Source organism: Haemorhous mexicanus, chromosome 2 (genome assembly GCF_027477595.1).
Source record: "Haemorhous mexicanus isolate bHaeMex1 chromosome 2, bHaeMex1.pri, whole genome shotgun sequence".
Taxonomy (NCBI): Eukaryota; Metazoa; Chordata; class Aves; order Passeriformes; family Fringillidae; genus Haemorhous; species Haemorhous mexicanus.
The window spans coordinates 47106602-47125443 of NC_082342.1; the positions used below are offsets into that span (position 1 = coordinate 47106602).

An 18842-nucleotide genomic window follows, 5' to 3' on the forward strand; every position below is an offset into this window, starting at 1 on the left:
GGCCGGAGCGGGGCAGCGCGGTGCTGAAGGGACAGCACCCGCCCCGCCCCGCCCCGCCCGGGCAGCCGGCGGGGACCACGGCGCGGGGCCCCGGGAGCGGGGCGGGGGTACCCGGCTCCCGGCCCTCGCCCGGAGCGGCGAGCGCCGGGGCTCCATCCTGCCCCCGCGGGAGCGGCGCCCCGGGCCCCGCGCAGCGCCCGCCGCCGCCCGCCCGCCGCGCCGATGCCGGGCGTGGGGGCGATCGGGGCGCGGTGCAGGCACCGGCCGCGCAGGAGCCCCAGGAAAAGCCCCAAGGCAGAGCCGGGCCAGGCCGGGGCCGCCATGGACGCGGCGATCTGGATCTACCAGTTCCGGCTGATCGTGCTGGGCGACTCCACCGTGGGCAAGTCTTGCCTATTGCACCGCTTCACCGAGGGCCGCTTCCCGGGGCCGCTGCACTCCGACCCCACCGTGGGAGTGGACTTCTTCTCCCGGCTGGTAGAGATCGAGCCCGGCAAGAGGATCAAGCTACAGCTCTGGGACACGGCGGGGCAGGAGCGGTTCAGGTACAGGACCTGGGATCGTACCCACACCCCCTTCCACCCTCTCCCCAAATCTGCCGGCCTCCGGGCACACCCTGCTGCCTTCCCGGCCCTGTACCCTCCTCATCTGACACATCACCGGCAAAATTTCCCTGCACCCATTTGGTTGCTGTGCCCCAAACAGTCCTCCCCCTCATTGCCCACCAGTGGTCATAGCTCTGTGGCCCATCATCCTTCTTGCCCCAGTGCCCACAAGTTCCTTCCCAGCAGTTTCTTTCCCCACCCTTTCCCTTCAGACACACCAGGGAACCCTCCTCTTCCCAGCTGTCACTGTAGGGTAACAAGTGGCCTTGTCCTGTTTCTTCTTCCTCCCTCATCTTTCCCCTGAAGTCCTGGACCTAACATAGCAATCCCTCCTCCATCAGATGAGTTTTTTTTCTTTCAGTGCTGCAAGAGGCCTCTGTCTAACTCTGCATTTCTTACTTTGTCATCACCTCCGAACTCATCCTCCCCTGCAATATTTTGCTCTGCCATTAACTCTCCCATGCAGTCTGGAGACCAGGCCACCTCCCAGCTCTTCTGCCTTCCAGCACAGCAACATCGTCTGCACCAGTGCAGCCGTGGCAGTGTGGAGGCCACTGGGCATTCAGCTACAGTCCCTTTTTTCAGTGTTTTGTCTGCCTTCTGCACCTGCTGAACACTGATTATTGCCAGGAGTCTTCACTAATACTGCTACCATTTATAATGTAGCTAAACTAGCTCTTATGCTGCACTGAGTATTAAATACTTTGCTTTCTCCCCTCTGTTACAAACAGTAGCAAAACTACCCTTTTTCCCTCCCCCAGAAAAGTCTGTCGTTTCCCAGTTTGCAAGTTGATACTGTCACTCACTCACTCTTGTGTCTCTGTTGTATCTATAGTGCTTGCCACTTCAGGCAAGTTGTGCATGGATTTTAGTTTGGACTTGGGGTTCAATAGATATGAATTCATGGCATAGGGAAACTCATAGCCCATCTCCGTGTACCTGACCCACACATCTGTGGTTACTGGAATGCTAGCAGGAGGATTAAAATGGGCCCCTTCACTGGCCAGAATCAATTCCTCTGAACTCTCTGTCTTCTCTTGCAACAGTTGTGCAGATGCCCACACCCAGCTGAAGAGGTGGGATTGCACGGTTTTACTGGGGGACAACAACTTTTTTTTTTTTATAATAATAATTAGAGTGAAACAACAAACAACTTTCCTGGGCTTGCATGAGTCACAAGTCAGATGTATTTTTGCAGGTAGGCTTCTGAAGGGTTAGCAAAGAAAATAACAGTGTTAATGGAAAGCTCTTAGCATTTTTCACCCTCTGTGCATTCCAGACAGAATGTAGAATACTTGTAAATAAGTGACTAAGAGTGTACAATCTCTTTATTTTGAATTTGCTGACAAATAACCAGGATGGCCAGTGACAAGACATTTGACTTAAGGAAATGCAAATGCACATAATCTTGTATACATTTAAAATCAAATTATGGCAGTCCTTTAACCCTGGAATGCTCAGGGAATATACTCTGATGAGTCATGCAGTCAGCTGCTCTTAAATTTACCTTTGTGTTTTTTCTAATACTCAGAAGATACAACCTGAAGAAAGTATTTTTAAATATTTGCATTTGTTTTTTTGCTAAGAGTTTCTTGTCAGTTGGTGTACTAAATATAATAGTGTTTATTGTATAGTCTGTTTTACATTTAGTCAAATAAATTATAAATATTTTACTGCCTTACACCACAGGTCATTCTCTGCTAATGGAGAACATTACAGATCACAAGCAAAGACGATCTTAGGGAATAGCTAATTACTCCAAGAAGTTATCTAATATTGGGGAACACCAAGCAGTTTGCAGTTCTGATTTCCAGTTCTGCTCTGGCTCACTTGCATTAAGATTTTAGAGAAGGTAAAACCTGTCTTTAAAGCTCCCTGGGGAGTTCCCTGCATGTAGGGAAAACTACTGGCTGTATAATAACCCCCTTCTTTTGGTCCCAGGCATTATGGGCACTCCCAGGGGAAAAGGAAGATGTGACACACCTGCCATTACATTCTCTTAAAAGATGCCATGTACTTCCTTGGAGGAGTTATCTGGGAAAAATTCTTACATGTCTCTAGGTCACTGATGATTCTGTATTTGAACTGGATCTCATACATTGACTTAGAAATAATCTTTAACATGCTCTGAAAGAGCAGCCATTGAATATATTTATTTTGACATCAATCAAGCATCAGATTCTCTCATTGTCTGTGGTGCCACATGGACAATAACAAGATAATCAGTAACACCTTTAACATTTACTAGAACAAGAACCTACAGATTTGCTTAGTATAGACTCAGGTCTGTAATGCAGACTAATGTAAATGAAGAGCACATCCTCAGCTTCTATCTTCAGATCAGTCATTTAGAGCAATCTGCTACTTTGTCTGTGTTTTCCATCATCTACTTTGGTATGGTTTTTGTTTATTTGTTTAATTTTCCTGTATTTAAATCCAACAATATATTTAAATCATGAAACCTCCAATGCCATAAAATGCTTGTGGTGCTAAGACTGAGAGTTCATTTCAGTAGGGGCAAAATATTGTGGGGATGTTTCCATAAACCCACTTTTTAGTAGACCAGGATATTAGACACATTCTGTTTCTAGTACATCTTGAAAATAAAACACTATCCTATTCTTTTTCAGTAAGCAATATGTATTTTCAAAATTATTACACTACAATGTAGTCTTTAGTCATAGTATAAAAATAAATCTTCAAAATTAGATAAAGCTTTTAGTGAAAGTTTGGTTCATCTGGTAAAGATCAGTAAGATCATAATGAAAAAGAAACACTGACTGACTGCCTTAAAGCCTCCCTAAAGCCATAGTCTGATGTGATTATACAAAGAATCATAGAATCACAGAATACCATGAGTTGGAAGGGACCCAAAAGGACCATCAAAATCCAACTCCTGACCCTGCACAGGATGACCGCAAGAATCACACCATGTGCCAGAGAACATAGTCCTAGTGCTTCTTGAACTCTGCCAGGCTGGTGCTGTGACCACTTCCCTGGAGAGCCTGTTCTAGTACCCAGACACCCTCTGGGTGAAGAACCTGTCCCTGACAGCCAACCTAACCTCCCCTAATACAACTTCAGGCCATTCCCTCAGGTCCTGTCACTGCTCACCACAGAGAACAGATCAGTGCCTGCCCCTCCTCTTCCCCTCACAAGGAAGCTGCAGGCTGCAATGATGTCTCCCCTCACTCTCCTCCAAGCTGAACACAGCAAGTGACCTCAGCCACTCCTCATGTGGTTTCCCCTCAAGGCCCTTCACCACTTTGTTGCTTTCCTTTGGACATTCTCCCATAGTTTAATGTCTTTTTTATGTTGTGGCACCCAGAACTGCCTCTAGCACTGGAGGTGAGGCTGCCCCAGTGCAGAGCAGAGCAGGACAATCCCCTCCCTTGCCCAGCTGGCCATGCTGTGCCTGATGCCCCCCAGTGTGGTATTCACATGCCCTCTGAACAGAGAGAAACTGTGAGACAAGCAGAGAAGAAGGAAAACACCATTCTTATCTCGCTTGCTGTGCCTGTGTTGTGCTAAAGTAGAATGCAATATGGAGATTGTTTACCCAAAGTGAGGATGTTTTGTTCCCTTGGCCTATCAGGGCCAAGAAGTGTGTGTGTGTGTGTGTGGGACTGTCACAGGACAGTCACAAGAGAATCAGAGACGAGTGCAGTTCTGTGCAGTGGTGAGCGAGAGTGAGTGCCTGGCAGATTCAGTTTAGATACAATGTACATAGTATAGTATAATAAAGTAATTCATTAGCCTTCTGATGATGGAGTCAGATGCATCATTCTCTCTCCCCTTCGTCGGAGTCGCCGTTGATTTACAATACCCCAGGACTGGGTTGGCCCTCCTGGCTGACGGGGCACTGCTGGCTCATGAAGTGTAAAAGCACTGGGACAGGTTGCGTGGGGAAGTAACACCATCCCTGGAGTTATTTAAATATTTGTTGGTGTGTCAACTCAAGGAAGTGGTAGAGTGCTGGATTGTGCAGTGCTGAATTAACAATCAGAGTCAATGGTCTTAAAGATTTTTCCCAGCCTAAAAGATTCTGTGGTTCTATGATCATTTTCTTAGATTTTAGAAAACCACATACTGTATGTATTGATATTTCTTTAAAAATTTTGTGTTGCTTTTTTTCTTGAGTTGCTGTTTTCTAAAGCCTCTCTGTTATACCAATCTTTTTTTTTTTTTGGTAATGAGAAAACTAGTTTCAAATTATACATACCAGAAGTACAGAAAAAATTACTGTTTTTTCTCCAATATATTCACCCAGTTTTTGTGATGTACAGCACAAAGTTACAGGATACTTTTTAGTCATCTCCATTAAAGGCAATGCATACTCATAATTCAATATAATGGCTTAGATCATCAGCTACTGTAAATTAGCACATCTCTGCAGAAGGGAATTGCAAGAGATTTGTATAAGCATCCAAAAACATACAGAGGGCTGTGTTTCAGTACTCCAGTTCATAGATACATCATATAACATCTTTTTATACAGAAAAACTTGGCAGATGATGTGTTGCATTTTCAGTACTAACCTACTTTCTTTCCTGGCTAATGCATTTCTTTGTTTTCAAGGTTTGGGGTGGGGGCAGGGTTGTTTGGGTTTTTTGTTTTGTTTTATTTTGTTTTTATTTAATGTTAGTAGGTTGTATTAGCTTTCACTCTTCCATATCAAATCCCATTTTTGTCATCCACATTTGCTCTTACTAGAGCTAACTGAATTATTTTTCTGCCTTCATTTTTGTTTGCAGACACTCTAAAGGAAAAAAAATGGTTAAGAAAACCAGAAACAGATCCTTATGGTACCTGTATTTAATACTTCACAAAATGTGACACCTCTCACTTATGTTCTTAAGCAATGCTGTGAAACAGTGTGCCATTTTTCATATCCAGGCCTTTTGAATGAATCTGAGGTTAAGATCCTGTTGTCTTCACATTCAGAGAGCCACTGCATGGACTCTATTGCTGGGAATGTAGAAAAGATCTTTCAAAGCATTAGGAGAAACAGCCCCTCCTTATCTAAATAAAACCATTTCAAATGCTGTTTGCTGTGGCTAAATTAATTTGGATATGCCAAGAAATCTAAGTCTTCTTTATCTATGCACTTACCTATCTGTAATAGGACTATTGCTGCTAATCATGCCTCTGTGTTCAAATTGTCATCAAAAACTCTATGAAATCTGATGAACTGAGAATTTGAAGGAGCTACTGTTATAAAAATTCTACTATTGTGTACAGTTCATCCTGCTTCCTAAAGTTTTGAGGTTTTGGCATCAGCATGCTCTTCATAATCATGAGATAAAATGGAATTAATTCTTAGCTTAGGTTATGATTTCAGATAATGACTGTTTAGAGATTGTGCTTCTCATTTCATTTGGAGAATACCTATATGTACACTAGTTACATATTTATGCCAGCAACAAGTGCTTGTGTACATTCCTTGATAGGCTTTCACTTCCTTTAAAATGTGTCTTATCACCTTCTCCATTCTCTCCTACTGCTCATGATTAGAGACTGAAAATAATTGTTTAGTTCCTGTATCTTTCACTCTCTCTCTCCCTACATTCTAAGCTTTTTTCCTCATTCTAGAGCACATTATAATTTTTTTCAACTAGAAGAAGAGTTTCATACTTCCAAAATTTCTTCTGGTGAATGTTCTGGAGCTTAGAGGGCCCAAAAGTAGTAAATAACTCTCGCCAGCCCTCATGCCACAAAATTGTAAATTTATAAAATATAAAGAGCTTTTGAACCTCTCTGTGAGAGAGATGCTGGAGGGAGATGTGTCCCTTGCCTGTAACAAGTTTGTGTTAGCCCAGCTCACTCAAAACTTTTGGACAGTTCTGTTCAGGAAGTTTCCTTTCTCTGCCTGCTACCTGTTGACTTCTGCAAGCGCAAAGAGTTATGATTAGCTATATAAACATTCTTTTAAAGAATATTTCTGCAAGGAATGCAAAAGGATGTGCTTGAACATTGGCAAGTTTGGGCTCCAGGTTTCTTGACATATGTTTACATATTTCAGTCTGAAATAATTGCTTAGAACAAAGTGAAGTACATGTTTATATGAAGCTGAAGGACTCAGACTTTACACCAAAAGCATATATCTTTTCTTCTGTGAACATGTCCCACAGTTTGCTAATAAAGACCACTCTACAGAATAATTCAGCATTCAATATTTGCCCTGGAGGTGTTAGGTTCAGGAATGTTTAGAAAGTGAATTTTGAGTGTAGGAAAAAATAGTAGTCCAGTAGATATATTAATAACTTTAAATCAACTTTAAAAAAGGAAAGTTATTTAATAAAACTTTTAAAATATAAAAACACATTGCCATTTGGAAAAGTAATTGCTTTATTAATAAAATGAAAATGCATTTTAATTTTCCTTTTTCTTTTTTTTCCCCCTTCATAGATCAATAACACGCTCTTATTATCGCAATTCTGTGGGTGGCCTACTAGTATTTGACATCACAAATCGACGATCTTTTGAGCATGTGAAGGACTGGCTGGAAGAAGCAAAAATGCACGTGCAGCCCTTTCAGATTGTGTTCCTGCTAGTAGGACACAAATGTGACTTAGTGTCACAGCGCGAGGTAACAAGAGAAGAAGCTGAAAAACTGTCATCTGACTGTGGTATGAAATATATAGAAACTTCAGCAAAAGATGCCACAAACGTTGAAGAGTCCTTTACAATTCTTACACGAGATATCTATGAACTTGTGAAAAATGGAGAAATCTCAATACAAGATGGATGGGAAGGTGTCAAGAGCGGCTTTGTTCCAAATGTTGTACATTCATCAGAAGAAGCTGTAAAGCCCAGGAGACAGTGCATCTGCTGAGTTTGTAGCATGCCAAAGAGCCCATGGGGAGTTTAGAAGATGATGCCAATCTAAATGACAGAAAAATAATTTTGAAACAATATTAGATCATGGCATAGCTGAATCATAGAACGGTAATTTGGTTTTGTATCCTTCTGTCTAGGTTATAATCCATAACACTTTAAGTGCTTTTTCTTTACAGAGTACAATAACTTTGTGTGATCTTCAGGAAAATAAATTATATATTGCTAAAGGAAAACCTAGTTCTATAGCAAGACACTGAGAAAGTGCAATAATCATCACGACAACATCTTCGCTTGGGCTTTGTTTTTTGAATACTGTTTAAAATCAAGTCTTGTTAGATGAGGATCAGATGAGTTCATTACTTTTGTTCATCCTGCCTTAGCTTTGGACAAGAAAATGTTATACCTTATACTTTTTTTAATGTGACTCTTTACTCAAGAGCAGGGTTGCTAATGACCATTAAAGTTAGAATGCTGTAGAATTTGATAATAAAAATAACTCTAAGGAAAGCAAACTGAAAGATTGCTCCAATCACAAACACTTTTGATATGACAATGAGTACAAGCCTTACCAGAGAAAAAGAATGTTTTAGAACAGATGATTTATTTGTATACGAAAATGGGGAATAGAAACAGTGGAATTTATTATTAAATATTTTCTGAATTGCCAATGAAACTAAACATAACATGACATATGATCGAGCTGTTATTTGACTTGTGTACAAAACAGCTTTACCAACCACTGGAGTTACATTTCAGTGGCCAGATCCTCAGCTGGGTACTTATCATTGTCACATTGATGCCTACAGAATCACGTTAATTTACACAAACAAATTCCATATTAGCTTTAAATAATAAACCTGCTTCTAACTAGAAGTAAAAAAAGTTAAAAAGTGCTGCAACCCATGGGAACCCAGGCCTTAAATTTGAATAGAGCAAGGACAGTTTTATTCTTAGCCAGCAAATGTTAAACTGTTGTTTAAAAATGGGAGGTTTTAAACTAAAACTGTTACAAAGAGAGCATTTGAAGAGGAAAGAATTTCTAAAATAATGCTCGTCTACAGACAGCAAATTAAGAGAGCTCCTAAGAAAGAAACACATAATAGCTTTTAATAACAGCAGTAGGAGAAATCTGTGATCATGTAGCATTTTACTGAGCTTGGAGTCATCTTCCTACTCCTCTGAATATAACACACACTAGCTTTATGCAAACTAGGTCTAGCACGTAAATACCAAATAAATCTATTTCTATTTTATTGTAGTAGTATAAAAGATGACTTGATCTCCAGAGTTAATACGCATCTACAATTTATCTGGCATAATCATAGCCACCAAACATCAAGCCAGTTATCTTCATATAAAAGTGTGTTATCATGTACAATTCTCCTTTTTCAAGATCAGGCAGCACGTCTATCTAATCTAATTTTCTTCTTCAACAAGCATATGATTGGTTTTCTCTCAGGTTACTTTTACATTCTTTTACAATCCTTTTTCAAATATTTTGTAGTATGGAGACAGGTTGTTTGGTTCCAGTTACTTTATACATTTAGGGCAACTAAAATCATTGACTTCAAAGCCTGAGTCTTACTTGCACTGAGTCACAGTTACACTATTGTGGAAGGATACAGAGGCCTTAATTTAAACAGGAATCAGCCTTAATTCATTAGCAAATGGAACAGATAATTCTAGTCTCAGCATGCCAGAGAGTAATTGCTGTGAACCTGATTCTCTGTTAAACTACATGTATTGACACCAAATCAACTTTGTAGGGTATTTTAAGCCCTCTTTACAAAGTAAACATGACTACAGATGCCAAAAGGTAGTGCAGAATCAGGCTGCGAGCATTTGATACTGATTTCTTTATGATATGAAGCTTATGTTGTGCATCTCAGAAGACATCTTTGCTGTTTAATAATTTATTTAATTAAACAAATCAGTGACTAGGGAGTCAACAGACCCAAAGTCCACCTCTGGTTCACTGTGTTTTTCTGAGCAAGGCATTTGTGGGTTTTGTGCCTCACCTTCTGTGTCTCAAATATTGACATGATTGTTCTTCCTCAAATTCACAAAAACTGCTGAGACCAAATCAGTCTATATGATCTTCAGTCCTGGACTCTATCCTCTGTGTGCTACCTGGTTTTGAGTGTTTAGCATCATGGGATGTGGATACTGGTTTCTTCTGGCATACTCAAATAACAATTAAAAAAAAAAAAATTAAAACAGCCTTCTAAGTGCCAGGTATTGCTGTGAATCTACATTTCATTGCATATTTCATTATTTTTAGATTAAAGTCTTGTGTCTTTAATTTTTCTTCCTGAATACTCTGGAGCCAATGAGCTTTTCATTCTGTATGAAAAAAAATGGGTTGTACTGGGGGGAAAAGGACTGGGAGAAGAGGGGAGTGGAGGGGAGGTATGCACAGAGAAACAATCATCAGAACAGAGCCTTAATCTCTGTTGTCAATGTTGTACCTGTGGTGTCATGTTTATTACACTGGGAATAGAGCTTTTAACCAGATTCAACTGCATAAGGCACTGGTACTGGCCATGCAATTAGAAGAGAAGTTTACTACATTTTAAAGTACTGTACACATAGTTGTCTTATTTGTAATTCCTAAAAATGTAGATTAACATGTACTTTCAAACATTGTCTGTCTTTATGATATATTAAACCACTACTGTATCTTCTTCAGTTGATAGAAATGTCTGATAAACAGATAATTTGTCAAAATGCGTTATTTTTTTTTCAGATGCTTTGCAAGATGATATGTAAGTAACAGCTTGAATAAGCTGTAGAAAGGGTGATAGTTCAGTGCATGTATATTCTTTTTCCCCCAAAGGAAGCATGAATATTGACAACAGAATTAAATTCCCAGAAATTACAGAAATTGGATAAATCTTACATGGTAGCCAAATTTAAAAACAGAAAATATTTTAATAAGAAAACACAAACTTTGCAAATTAAGATTTGGTGAGTCCTAGTTAGGAAATGAAAAATGTTGAAAAACCTTGACAAAGGTTTTATTTGGATTCAAAGGCTTGGCAAATGAATGGATAACAAGTATTGTTTTGGACTCCTAAAATGTTTAAACTTCCATTGCTTTTATTTTAAGTTTGATAAAGAAGAGTAAATATCTTCCTCTACTCATTAAAATATTTTACACATGAATTCTTAAGATATTTCGGCTTGCTCATAATTGTATCTGTCCCATGTAATAAGCAGAAACTAGCATCATACCTTAGGAATCAACCAAAGAAAAGATTTAGATTTAGTTTTGTTCATCTATGCCTTCAGTATGGAATAGACTTATCGATCTAACTTGAAACTGGTGGCTGTCCTGTGCTCCCAGAAAATGATGCAGGCTTGACTGAGCCCCCAGGCATACTGTGCTGCCCTGTGCTGAGATCCCTTCTGCCTCACACGAACAGCTACTGGTACCCACACCGCCTGTCTGAAAGCAAGGGTGGGGGGATGCACCATGATCACAGATATTTCAGTCTCAGCATTTCAGCTCCCTGAGGGAGTACAGGCTTCATTGCCCTCTTTTTACATAATTAACATCCAGGAAGAGTGCTTTTTCCTTCACTGAAGACCCCAGCACAATGGGAGCTCCTCCAAGTCTCCACCTTTGCTTTTTACACAGAGCTGGCACTGCAATTTCAGCAGCCTTTATTCAGTCCTGAAGAAAAAGAAGGAAGGCTGAGGGTTTATTCTCTACATGGGCATGGAACCTTATCACAAACATGGTGGACTGTTTAGGAAATCATTAAATATCAGAAAACAATTGTCAATAGCAAAAATTTGCATTGCTCATTTCTCAGAGTCTAGAGACTATGTTTCAAATAAGTGAATGAAATTAAAATTTTAAAAGAGGAATCACCCATCACCCACAAAGTCTATTGGGAATAGAAAGCGCTTTATGAAGGGTAGGTAAATCTTCATTTAGACTCAAACTGAGGAATTCAAATTCCTAATCCCGAGCTGCTAGAGTGGATCTTTGCAAGTACTTAATTCATTTACTTCTCAGAGAAAGTAACATTTTAGGCCAGGCCTGAGTGATGCAGGGATGGATGCTCAGTGTGTGGATGCTCAGAAGAGAGATGACTGCTCCCTGGGAGCCAACTGACAGCAGTCCCCAGCAGCCTCACAGGCTACTAGGGCAGCTCAAACTGAAATTAACTGCTCACAGGCTGCCAAAGGCTCACCTTGCAGCTGAAGATCTTCTACAGAAAGGTAACAGTAGAAGTAGCAAACCCAAAAGCTGTGCATTAAAGCAAAAGCTGTAAATAGAAGCAATGTCTAGGTAAAAAAACCTGGCATTTCAGCTATAGTTCAATTACTGCCATTCCTCACTGCTGTGGCTTCAAATCTGTGCAGTCTTTGCAAACTGAGCTTTCCTGCTCCATGAAAATTGTGGAAGGACAAACTGAAGCTCCTGTAGCACTAAGGTCAGTCACCAGGGAGAGGGCTGCACAAGATAAGGGTGGAAGGAGGACATAGATAATTTCTTCCATCCCTGCACAGCCCTGAGGTAGAAGTGAGAGTGCCAGAGCCCTTAAGACCTTGCTGAAGTATCCATCACTGTAGTGGGACATGTGGGATGAAAGAAAGCATCAAGGACCTGGAGTCTGCACAGAGATACAAGCTACTGACACCCTAATCCCAGTGCTCCCTAAGGATAGGTTACCTGTGTGGCACAGCTGCAGGAATAGTTGGGTATAACTCTGTGCTGGCACCATGTCTACATTGCATAAAGGCAAATGTCTACATTGCAGGCTTTTTCCCCTTTCACCTTCTCCCCCATGTAGTTTCTTTACAGGAAGAGACTGACAGAAGGCATATTTGGCACCAAGGTCTGACAGTGAGCACGGCAATAGGTGGAAATTTTAGTGGGCATTGCTAAGTATTAAGGTACTAAAACTGAGGGGAGGAATTGTGGAAAATATTCCAGTCATCATCTCAGTAATAAAAACCTTCCAGGGCTGGCACTGCTCTGCAGCACTTTCGAGAATTCTCCATTTTGGTTAAGTTTTCAATGCCAAGGAAATAGTTCAGCTATTTGGTAATAATTTATATTAGTTCGTAATTTAAAAATAATTACTGCATGTTATTCAGGAAGAAAAGTTTTCTATGTGCAGATCATTTTAGTAATTTTGCTGACATACAACTTGTGTAAAAGAACAAGTTATGCCAGGACGTAACTTTAAAATACCTACGTCTCAAATCCCATCAATCAGTCAAATCCCATCAAAACAGTTCATTTTATTGGGATTTTTCTCAGCCCAATTCTCTGTGGAAAAGAGTCTGATTCTCAGAAAAGCTTTTAAAACAAAAGAGAGGCAAAGCTTACTGAGCACTGAAAAAGAGATTCATATGTGAACAAGTGTCAGAAAAGTAGAACATGTTTTTTCTTGTGGTATCCTCTTTCACATTACCATGCTTCACAGCCCAACTCTAGCTCCCCGAGTGAATATGTGAACATAGTGAATGGAACAGTAAATTTCTAGCTGTCCAAAAACCACTGGGGGATCTAATGTAATTCCCCACAGCAGTTCTCTGCAACTCTGTGCTTGTGTGAGGAACAATGGCCACATTCTGCCTAACACATGCCATGTGTTTCTCTGTGTCCCAGGAGGAATTTGGCCTCAACAAAAACCCTCCTGCAGGTTCTGCCTGCGAACAGTCCCTCTGCACCACCCCACACCATCCTCAGTGACACTCAGGATAAAAAGTGTAAGGTTTTCCAGCAAGGAAACTATGAGGGAATAGCACTGTGGTCTAAAAAACACATCAGAGAAAAACAAACATCAGGGAGAGAGGTTATTTAAGCTAAAGGACAATGTTGGCATGAGAACAAAGGGGTCATACTGAGATGAACAGGATAGGTGGCTCTGGCAACACTAAGATAGCAAAGCCTTGGGCCGCTTTAAGTGAAAGCAACAGTAATCTTTACTGCCACATGCAGGCAATTTCTGCAGAATGCCATTGTTATTAACAGAAAAGGTGATGTGAAGCCCAGATAGTAAACACTAGAAGTGTTCGCTTACTTGTTGAAATGGAAACAAACATAGAAGTTTGGTCACTGATAGTGCTTCTTTTTTCAGCTACAGGTAGATGCCTGAGTGCTCTTGCCCTTTTAAAAGGATTGGTTTTGGTGACTCACAGCACATTCTGTGCATGAGGTCATTGTGACAGTCCACAGTGGTGATAAACAAGAATTTCCAACTGAAAGAAAAACTGTAAGTTTTAGTATCCCCACTGAATATAATTAGTTTGATGGGAGAAGAGTTTAAAATGGACTAATCAAGCATCACGTTTCTTCCCTTCATGAACTAAGATTAAAATCATGTTCATCTTATTAGTTCATCTTATTGGTATCAGGTCATTAAAACACATATTTCTCTCTGATGCAACTCATTCAAAGCTTGGAATCAGTTTACTCCAAGACATATAGAATATTATGGTGGTATGAATTTCCCTGATCATCCAAATCTTAATGAGCTGTTCCTTGCAAATCACTTTGAAGCAGTGCACATGTCTGGGATTGTCATTCCCTCTGCCTTTTACAATCCATGCAAAGGATTAAAACTGGAGGCCAATGTAGTACCAATCAATAACTAATATCTTCATTACCAGCAGAATTTAATAATAATCCATTTGTAATAGAATTAAAGCAAATAAAACAATCTTGTGTAACACTGAAGTGGTACTAAAATACTACAAAACCCTAAGACTCACAGATGTCTTTACTTCCCAGAAAACTCATGCACAGATCTTCAGGGAAAAAAACCCAAACAATTACAGTCATTGTGTAAACCATGCAAAATGAGAGGCACACTATTTTTAATATCAGTAAAAAGTACCAGCATTTCCTTGTCTTTCTGCTTCTCAGATGTTCAAGTTCTCTTTATTCCTTGGCTAGCCTATTCATAACTGTTGCACAAGAGCATATTGGGACAGGATGCAGGAACTCATACTCAGCACAGTCATTGCTGACCCATCCAGGCCAGCAGCATAAGTGTTACATAATGTCTACCAGGACTCTAAGGGGACTCAGAAAAGACCAGACCATGAAAAGCACACTGGTGCTCCTGCATCCTGTGTCCTCCCACATTTTTGTGGTGTCATTTGGTAAGATTGGATGAAAAGTGCAAATCCATAATTTTCAAACATAGGATTTTAAAACACTGCCCAACTTCATTTAGCTTCAGTGTTGGTTAAGCAAGATTTGTAGTTGCAGCATTCTAATTATTTGTGTTGTTGTCTAAGCTTCGCATCAAAGGGACCTGAGATGAAGCTCTCTATAGTAGCTCATCTTTTGGCTCTATGTATCAAAAGCAGTTTATAAACATCACTGAATTGTGGCATTAATAGCAAACATATATTAAAAAAGAAACAGATAAAAAATGAAAAGAACAAAAAATATAAAATGGTTGGAAATGCTTACATTTTTAAAGGGTTTGGGCAAAAGAGAATGAATCAGTTCACAGAGTAGTGACTCATAGAAATGGCTGTCTCCATGTCACATTCTGTAGAATATTTACCTGTATCTCAGCTTCTCTGGTACTTACACACCTGTAACATAATACACAGCCTGGGCAGCGGAGAGGCTGAAGCACAAATGCACAATGCACACATTTTACTGCCCCTGCTGGAGGCCTCCTAACTTCAGCACTGTTGTAGAATATATGTGCAATAGAAAGTGCATGATACAATGAGATCTATATTGCATAATTATATATTATATGCAAAACTGTATAACCATGTCCATTATATGCGCAATAAATACCTTATACTGAAATATTGATAATATAGAACATAAAATAACAGCAAAGAAAAAAAATCATAAATTGGAGCATTTGGAAGCTGGAAACCTTGTCAAAATAGGAGATTATTCAACACCTTGTTTCCAGTTCTCAATTAAAAGGAGACCTTAATATGACTATCATAATTTATTCATTTAATAAGGCTGCAAGCCACATTTGGTCAGCATTATCAAAACTTCCACAACAGTATACACATTTCTTAAATATCTTTTACAGCTTTTCTTTCACTTCAGGGTCCCTATCCTCTGCAATATGAATTTGTCTTCAAATCCTGTTCCCCAGGAAAGGCAAAGGGAGGGCTGCCATCCCTGGTAGCCAGTGGTGTGGCAGTCCATGCTAATGACTCAGGGCAGGCCAGGTTGAACAGGAAGCATCAGCTCTCAGGGCTCTAAGCCTATACGGAAACCTTGGTGAAATTTTCTTCAAGGTAAATTTTTAGGCAAAGGCTAAATGTTTTAAGAGAAAAGTGAGATTCTTTTTTATATAAATATATAAAGAAACCCTGAAATCTTCCAAATCCTTCTCAAAAGGTGCCTAAATGCAAACTTTTCCTACTGAATATTCCCTTGTATTGGACTTGGATGAATCTTGTATGTCCCTTCCAACTCTGAAGATGCCGTGATCACAGAATCACAGAATGAGTCAGATTGGAAAGGACCACAGGGGATCATCTGGTCCAACCTCCCTGCTCAAGCAGGGCCATCCTAAAGCAGAGGATTGTGTCCAGACAGCTCTTGAACTCTCCAATGAGAGAGACTCCACAAGTTCTCTGGGCAATCTGTTCCAGTGCTAGGTCGCCCTCACAGCAGAGACGTTCTTCCTTTTGTTCAGGTGGAACTTCTGCGCCCATTGCCTCGTGTCCCGATTACAGAGCACCACTGAGAAGAGCCTGGTCCATCCTTCTGACACCCTACCTTCAGACGCTTACACACTTACTGATTCTGTAAATAGAACACTTGGGACAACTGGCACGAAGAGCGATGGCTTAGCCGGAGATCGGGTGTAGGGCAGCGACTTGGCTTCGCAGCACACGGCTTAGTGCGGGTGGCCGTGCGGGGCTGTGTCCGCGGCGCTCTCCGCTCCCTCCGGCCGGGCGTGCGGGGGGCGGTGCCGCAGCACCCGCGGGGACAGCGCGGCGGCACGGGCCGTGGTTAGCTAGTTAGATAGCTAGTTAGTTAGATAGACAGCTAGTTAGTTAGAAGTCAAGTTATTTCTGCGCTTACAAACCACAGCGCCCCGTCCCGCGGAACCCGGGGCTCCGTGCCGAGCCCCGTCCTGCGGGGCCGTGAGGGCAGCGGCGCCGGGCGGGGCGGTCGGCGGGCCGGCAGGGGGCGCTGCAGGCGGGGCCCGCAGCCGCGCTGGGCGGCGGGGCCGCTCCCGGCGCCGCATCATGTGGGCCCGGCCCCTTCCATGGAGCCGCGGCTGCCGAGCGCCGCCCGGGCGGACGCCGCCATGAGGCTCTGAGGGGCGGCTGCGTGCGGAGCACCCGGCCGGTCCCAGCGCTGCCGAGCTCCCCGAGCCTCACCGCGGGACAGCGAAGCCTAACGCTGAGGCCGCCGCCGCCGCCGCTGCTGCTGCTGCCGCCGCCGCCGCCGCCGCGGGTCCGGCCGGGCGGGCGAGCGGCCCGGGGCCATGTAAAGCGGCAGCGGCCGGTGGGAGCCGAACCGAGCTCGAGCAGAGAAGCTGCCGCCGCCGGCCGGGGAGGCCCCGCAGTGGGGATCATGGCGACGTCTAATCTCTTAAAGGTGAGAGCGGAGCCCGGCCGGGTCCTGCGGGAGGAGGGGGTAGGCGGCGGGGCCGGGCGGCCCTGCGGGTGGCCGGACCGGACGGGGCGGCGGGGACGGGGGCAGGGCCGGGGTCGGGCCGCGGGTGCCGCTGGCCGGAGTTGCCGCTCCCGGGGCCCCCCCGCAGGTGAGCGGCCTTGGGCTGCCGGCCTCGGCCCGGCCCGGCCCCGCCGGCGGCTGCTGCCTGCTGCCAGCGCCCCGTTCCCTGCCCCCGGCTCTCCCTTCCCAAACACGCCCCGTTGGGAAACAGCGTTGCGTCGTGCGGATAGACAGGGCTCGGTGTCTTCTCTTTGTTTATTTAAGAAAATACGGGTGTACGGAAAATGAGTTTTAAGTTAAACAAAGAGTTGGAAAATGTCTTCGCCGAGGGCAGGTGCCGTTATTGGGGTGGCTGCCGTGTTCCAGTTTTTTAGTTAACTGCAGTTTTCCTGCAAAGGAAAACTCCCGGAGGCCTTTCGCTTACGTTAAGCAGCTTTGCTTTTGTAGTCATATGTTTTCAAGCACTTTCCCGGCGTTTGATGGCAGATGTCAGTCACCCCAAGCTGCCGCAGGTTTGAACTGAAGATTTCAGTGGGACAGTCCAGTGTTTGAGCTCAGGACTGCCTGTCCTGATCTTTGTGGTATGTATGAGGAGAAGACTCTGTGTGGCCTTTGAGGCCATGCTAGCACAGGGAAGCTGGGCCTACTTGAAACCACTGTTAATGCCTCCAGTGAGTGTTTCTAAAACACCAGTTAACTATAGTGCTAAGATAGGCCTAGGGCAGGCTGTCTGCCTAACCTGAGGAATTGACAATTGAAGATATATTTATATATAGGCATAAACATGTGTTCAGCACTACGTATGGTTCAGTGTGGTCCTGAAGAAGTGTTGCTTGCATTTTATTAACCTGACCTAATTTGGATGTATAGATCTAGCCTGAATCTGCTGGTTTTATTTATTACTCTGAGACATTCAGTGTGAAGAAATGAGAAGTAATTTATCCCCTTGTTTCTTTCTGATACTCAGAAAAAACTCTATATTAAAAAGATATGTTTAAAAAAAATCTTCTTTGAAATTGAAATGAATTTTAATTAATTCCTGTATATTTTTATGCCTGTTAGAGGTTCTTAGATATTCTTAGATAATACTTCAAAATACTTAAAAACCTAAAATTGAGGAACTCAAGAACACAGGCGGAAAAAAGAAAAAAATAATATCTCATAAGAAGAAATGTCCTTTTTGTGGAAATGCATGTGTTCAGAGCAGGGCTCAGACAGTTTTATCCACTTGTTAATGTCTTAGACTATCTCTTTTCTGTACCTTTGAGGATTTCTCAAAAGTCCAGCACGTGCTCTGATGATACACGTGGTGGGATAGCCCACAGCAGTTAGGAGAAACATAGGCCTGTAAGATTTGTCAGCATTCCGCTTCAGCTGTTTTGAAAGAGCAGTAAGTAGTAAAAACAGAGGCCTTGACTTGGTGAGATGGCTCTTGCCAAACTGAAGTCTTTGTGCTAACTTGTCATGTTTTTGCCATTGGCCTTTGAATTGTCGGTATTTTATATTTGACAATAAAATATATATGCACAGTGTCTTTTAAGAAAAATGCTGCAGAGATATATCTTCTAAAAAAGCCATTTCTGGTCACTCAAATTGTTTTTAAGCATTTAGCTTACTAATTAGTGAGTTTTCCATTGACCATAATGTACGATTCCCACATTACAGAAGGAAAAATTTTACAGTGATTTGACTTTGTTTATAATGGCAAGATAAACCAGTGTGAGAACTAGAACTAGGTGAGGTCCTTTGTT

At 42.2% G+C, this 18842-nt stretch overlaps 2 protein-coding genes across 2 annotated transcripts in view; both read left to right on the plus strand.

The window, feature by feature from the left end:
- Window positions 1-210: 210 nt before the first annotated feature.
- RAB39A (RAB39A, member RAS oncogene family) lies at window positions 211-10376 on the plus strand. Its single transcript, XM_059838655.1, has 2 exons — window positions 211-545; window positions 7014-10376. Exons 1-2 carry the CDS (start codon window positions 223-225, stop codon window positions 7438-7440), a joined length of 750 nt encoding a protein of 249 aa, XP_059694638.1. The 5' UTR covers window positions 211-222; the 3' UTR covers window positions 7441-10376.
- A 6465-nt stretch (window positions 10377-16841) lies between these two features.
- CUL5 (cullin 5) overlaps window positions 16842-18842 on the plus strand; it is a 31719-nt gene continuing 29718 nt past the window's right edge. The window contains exon 1 of the mRNA XM_059838656.1: window positions 16842-17013. Coding sequence (XP_059694639.1) covers window positions 16990-17013 — 24 coding nt within the window. The 5' untranslated portion in view covers window positions 16842-16989. The remainder of the gene's footprint in view (window positions 17014-18842) is intronic.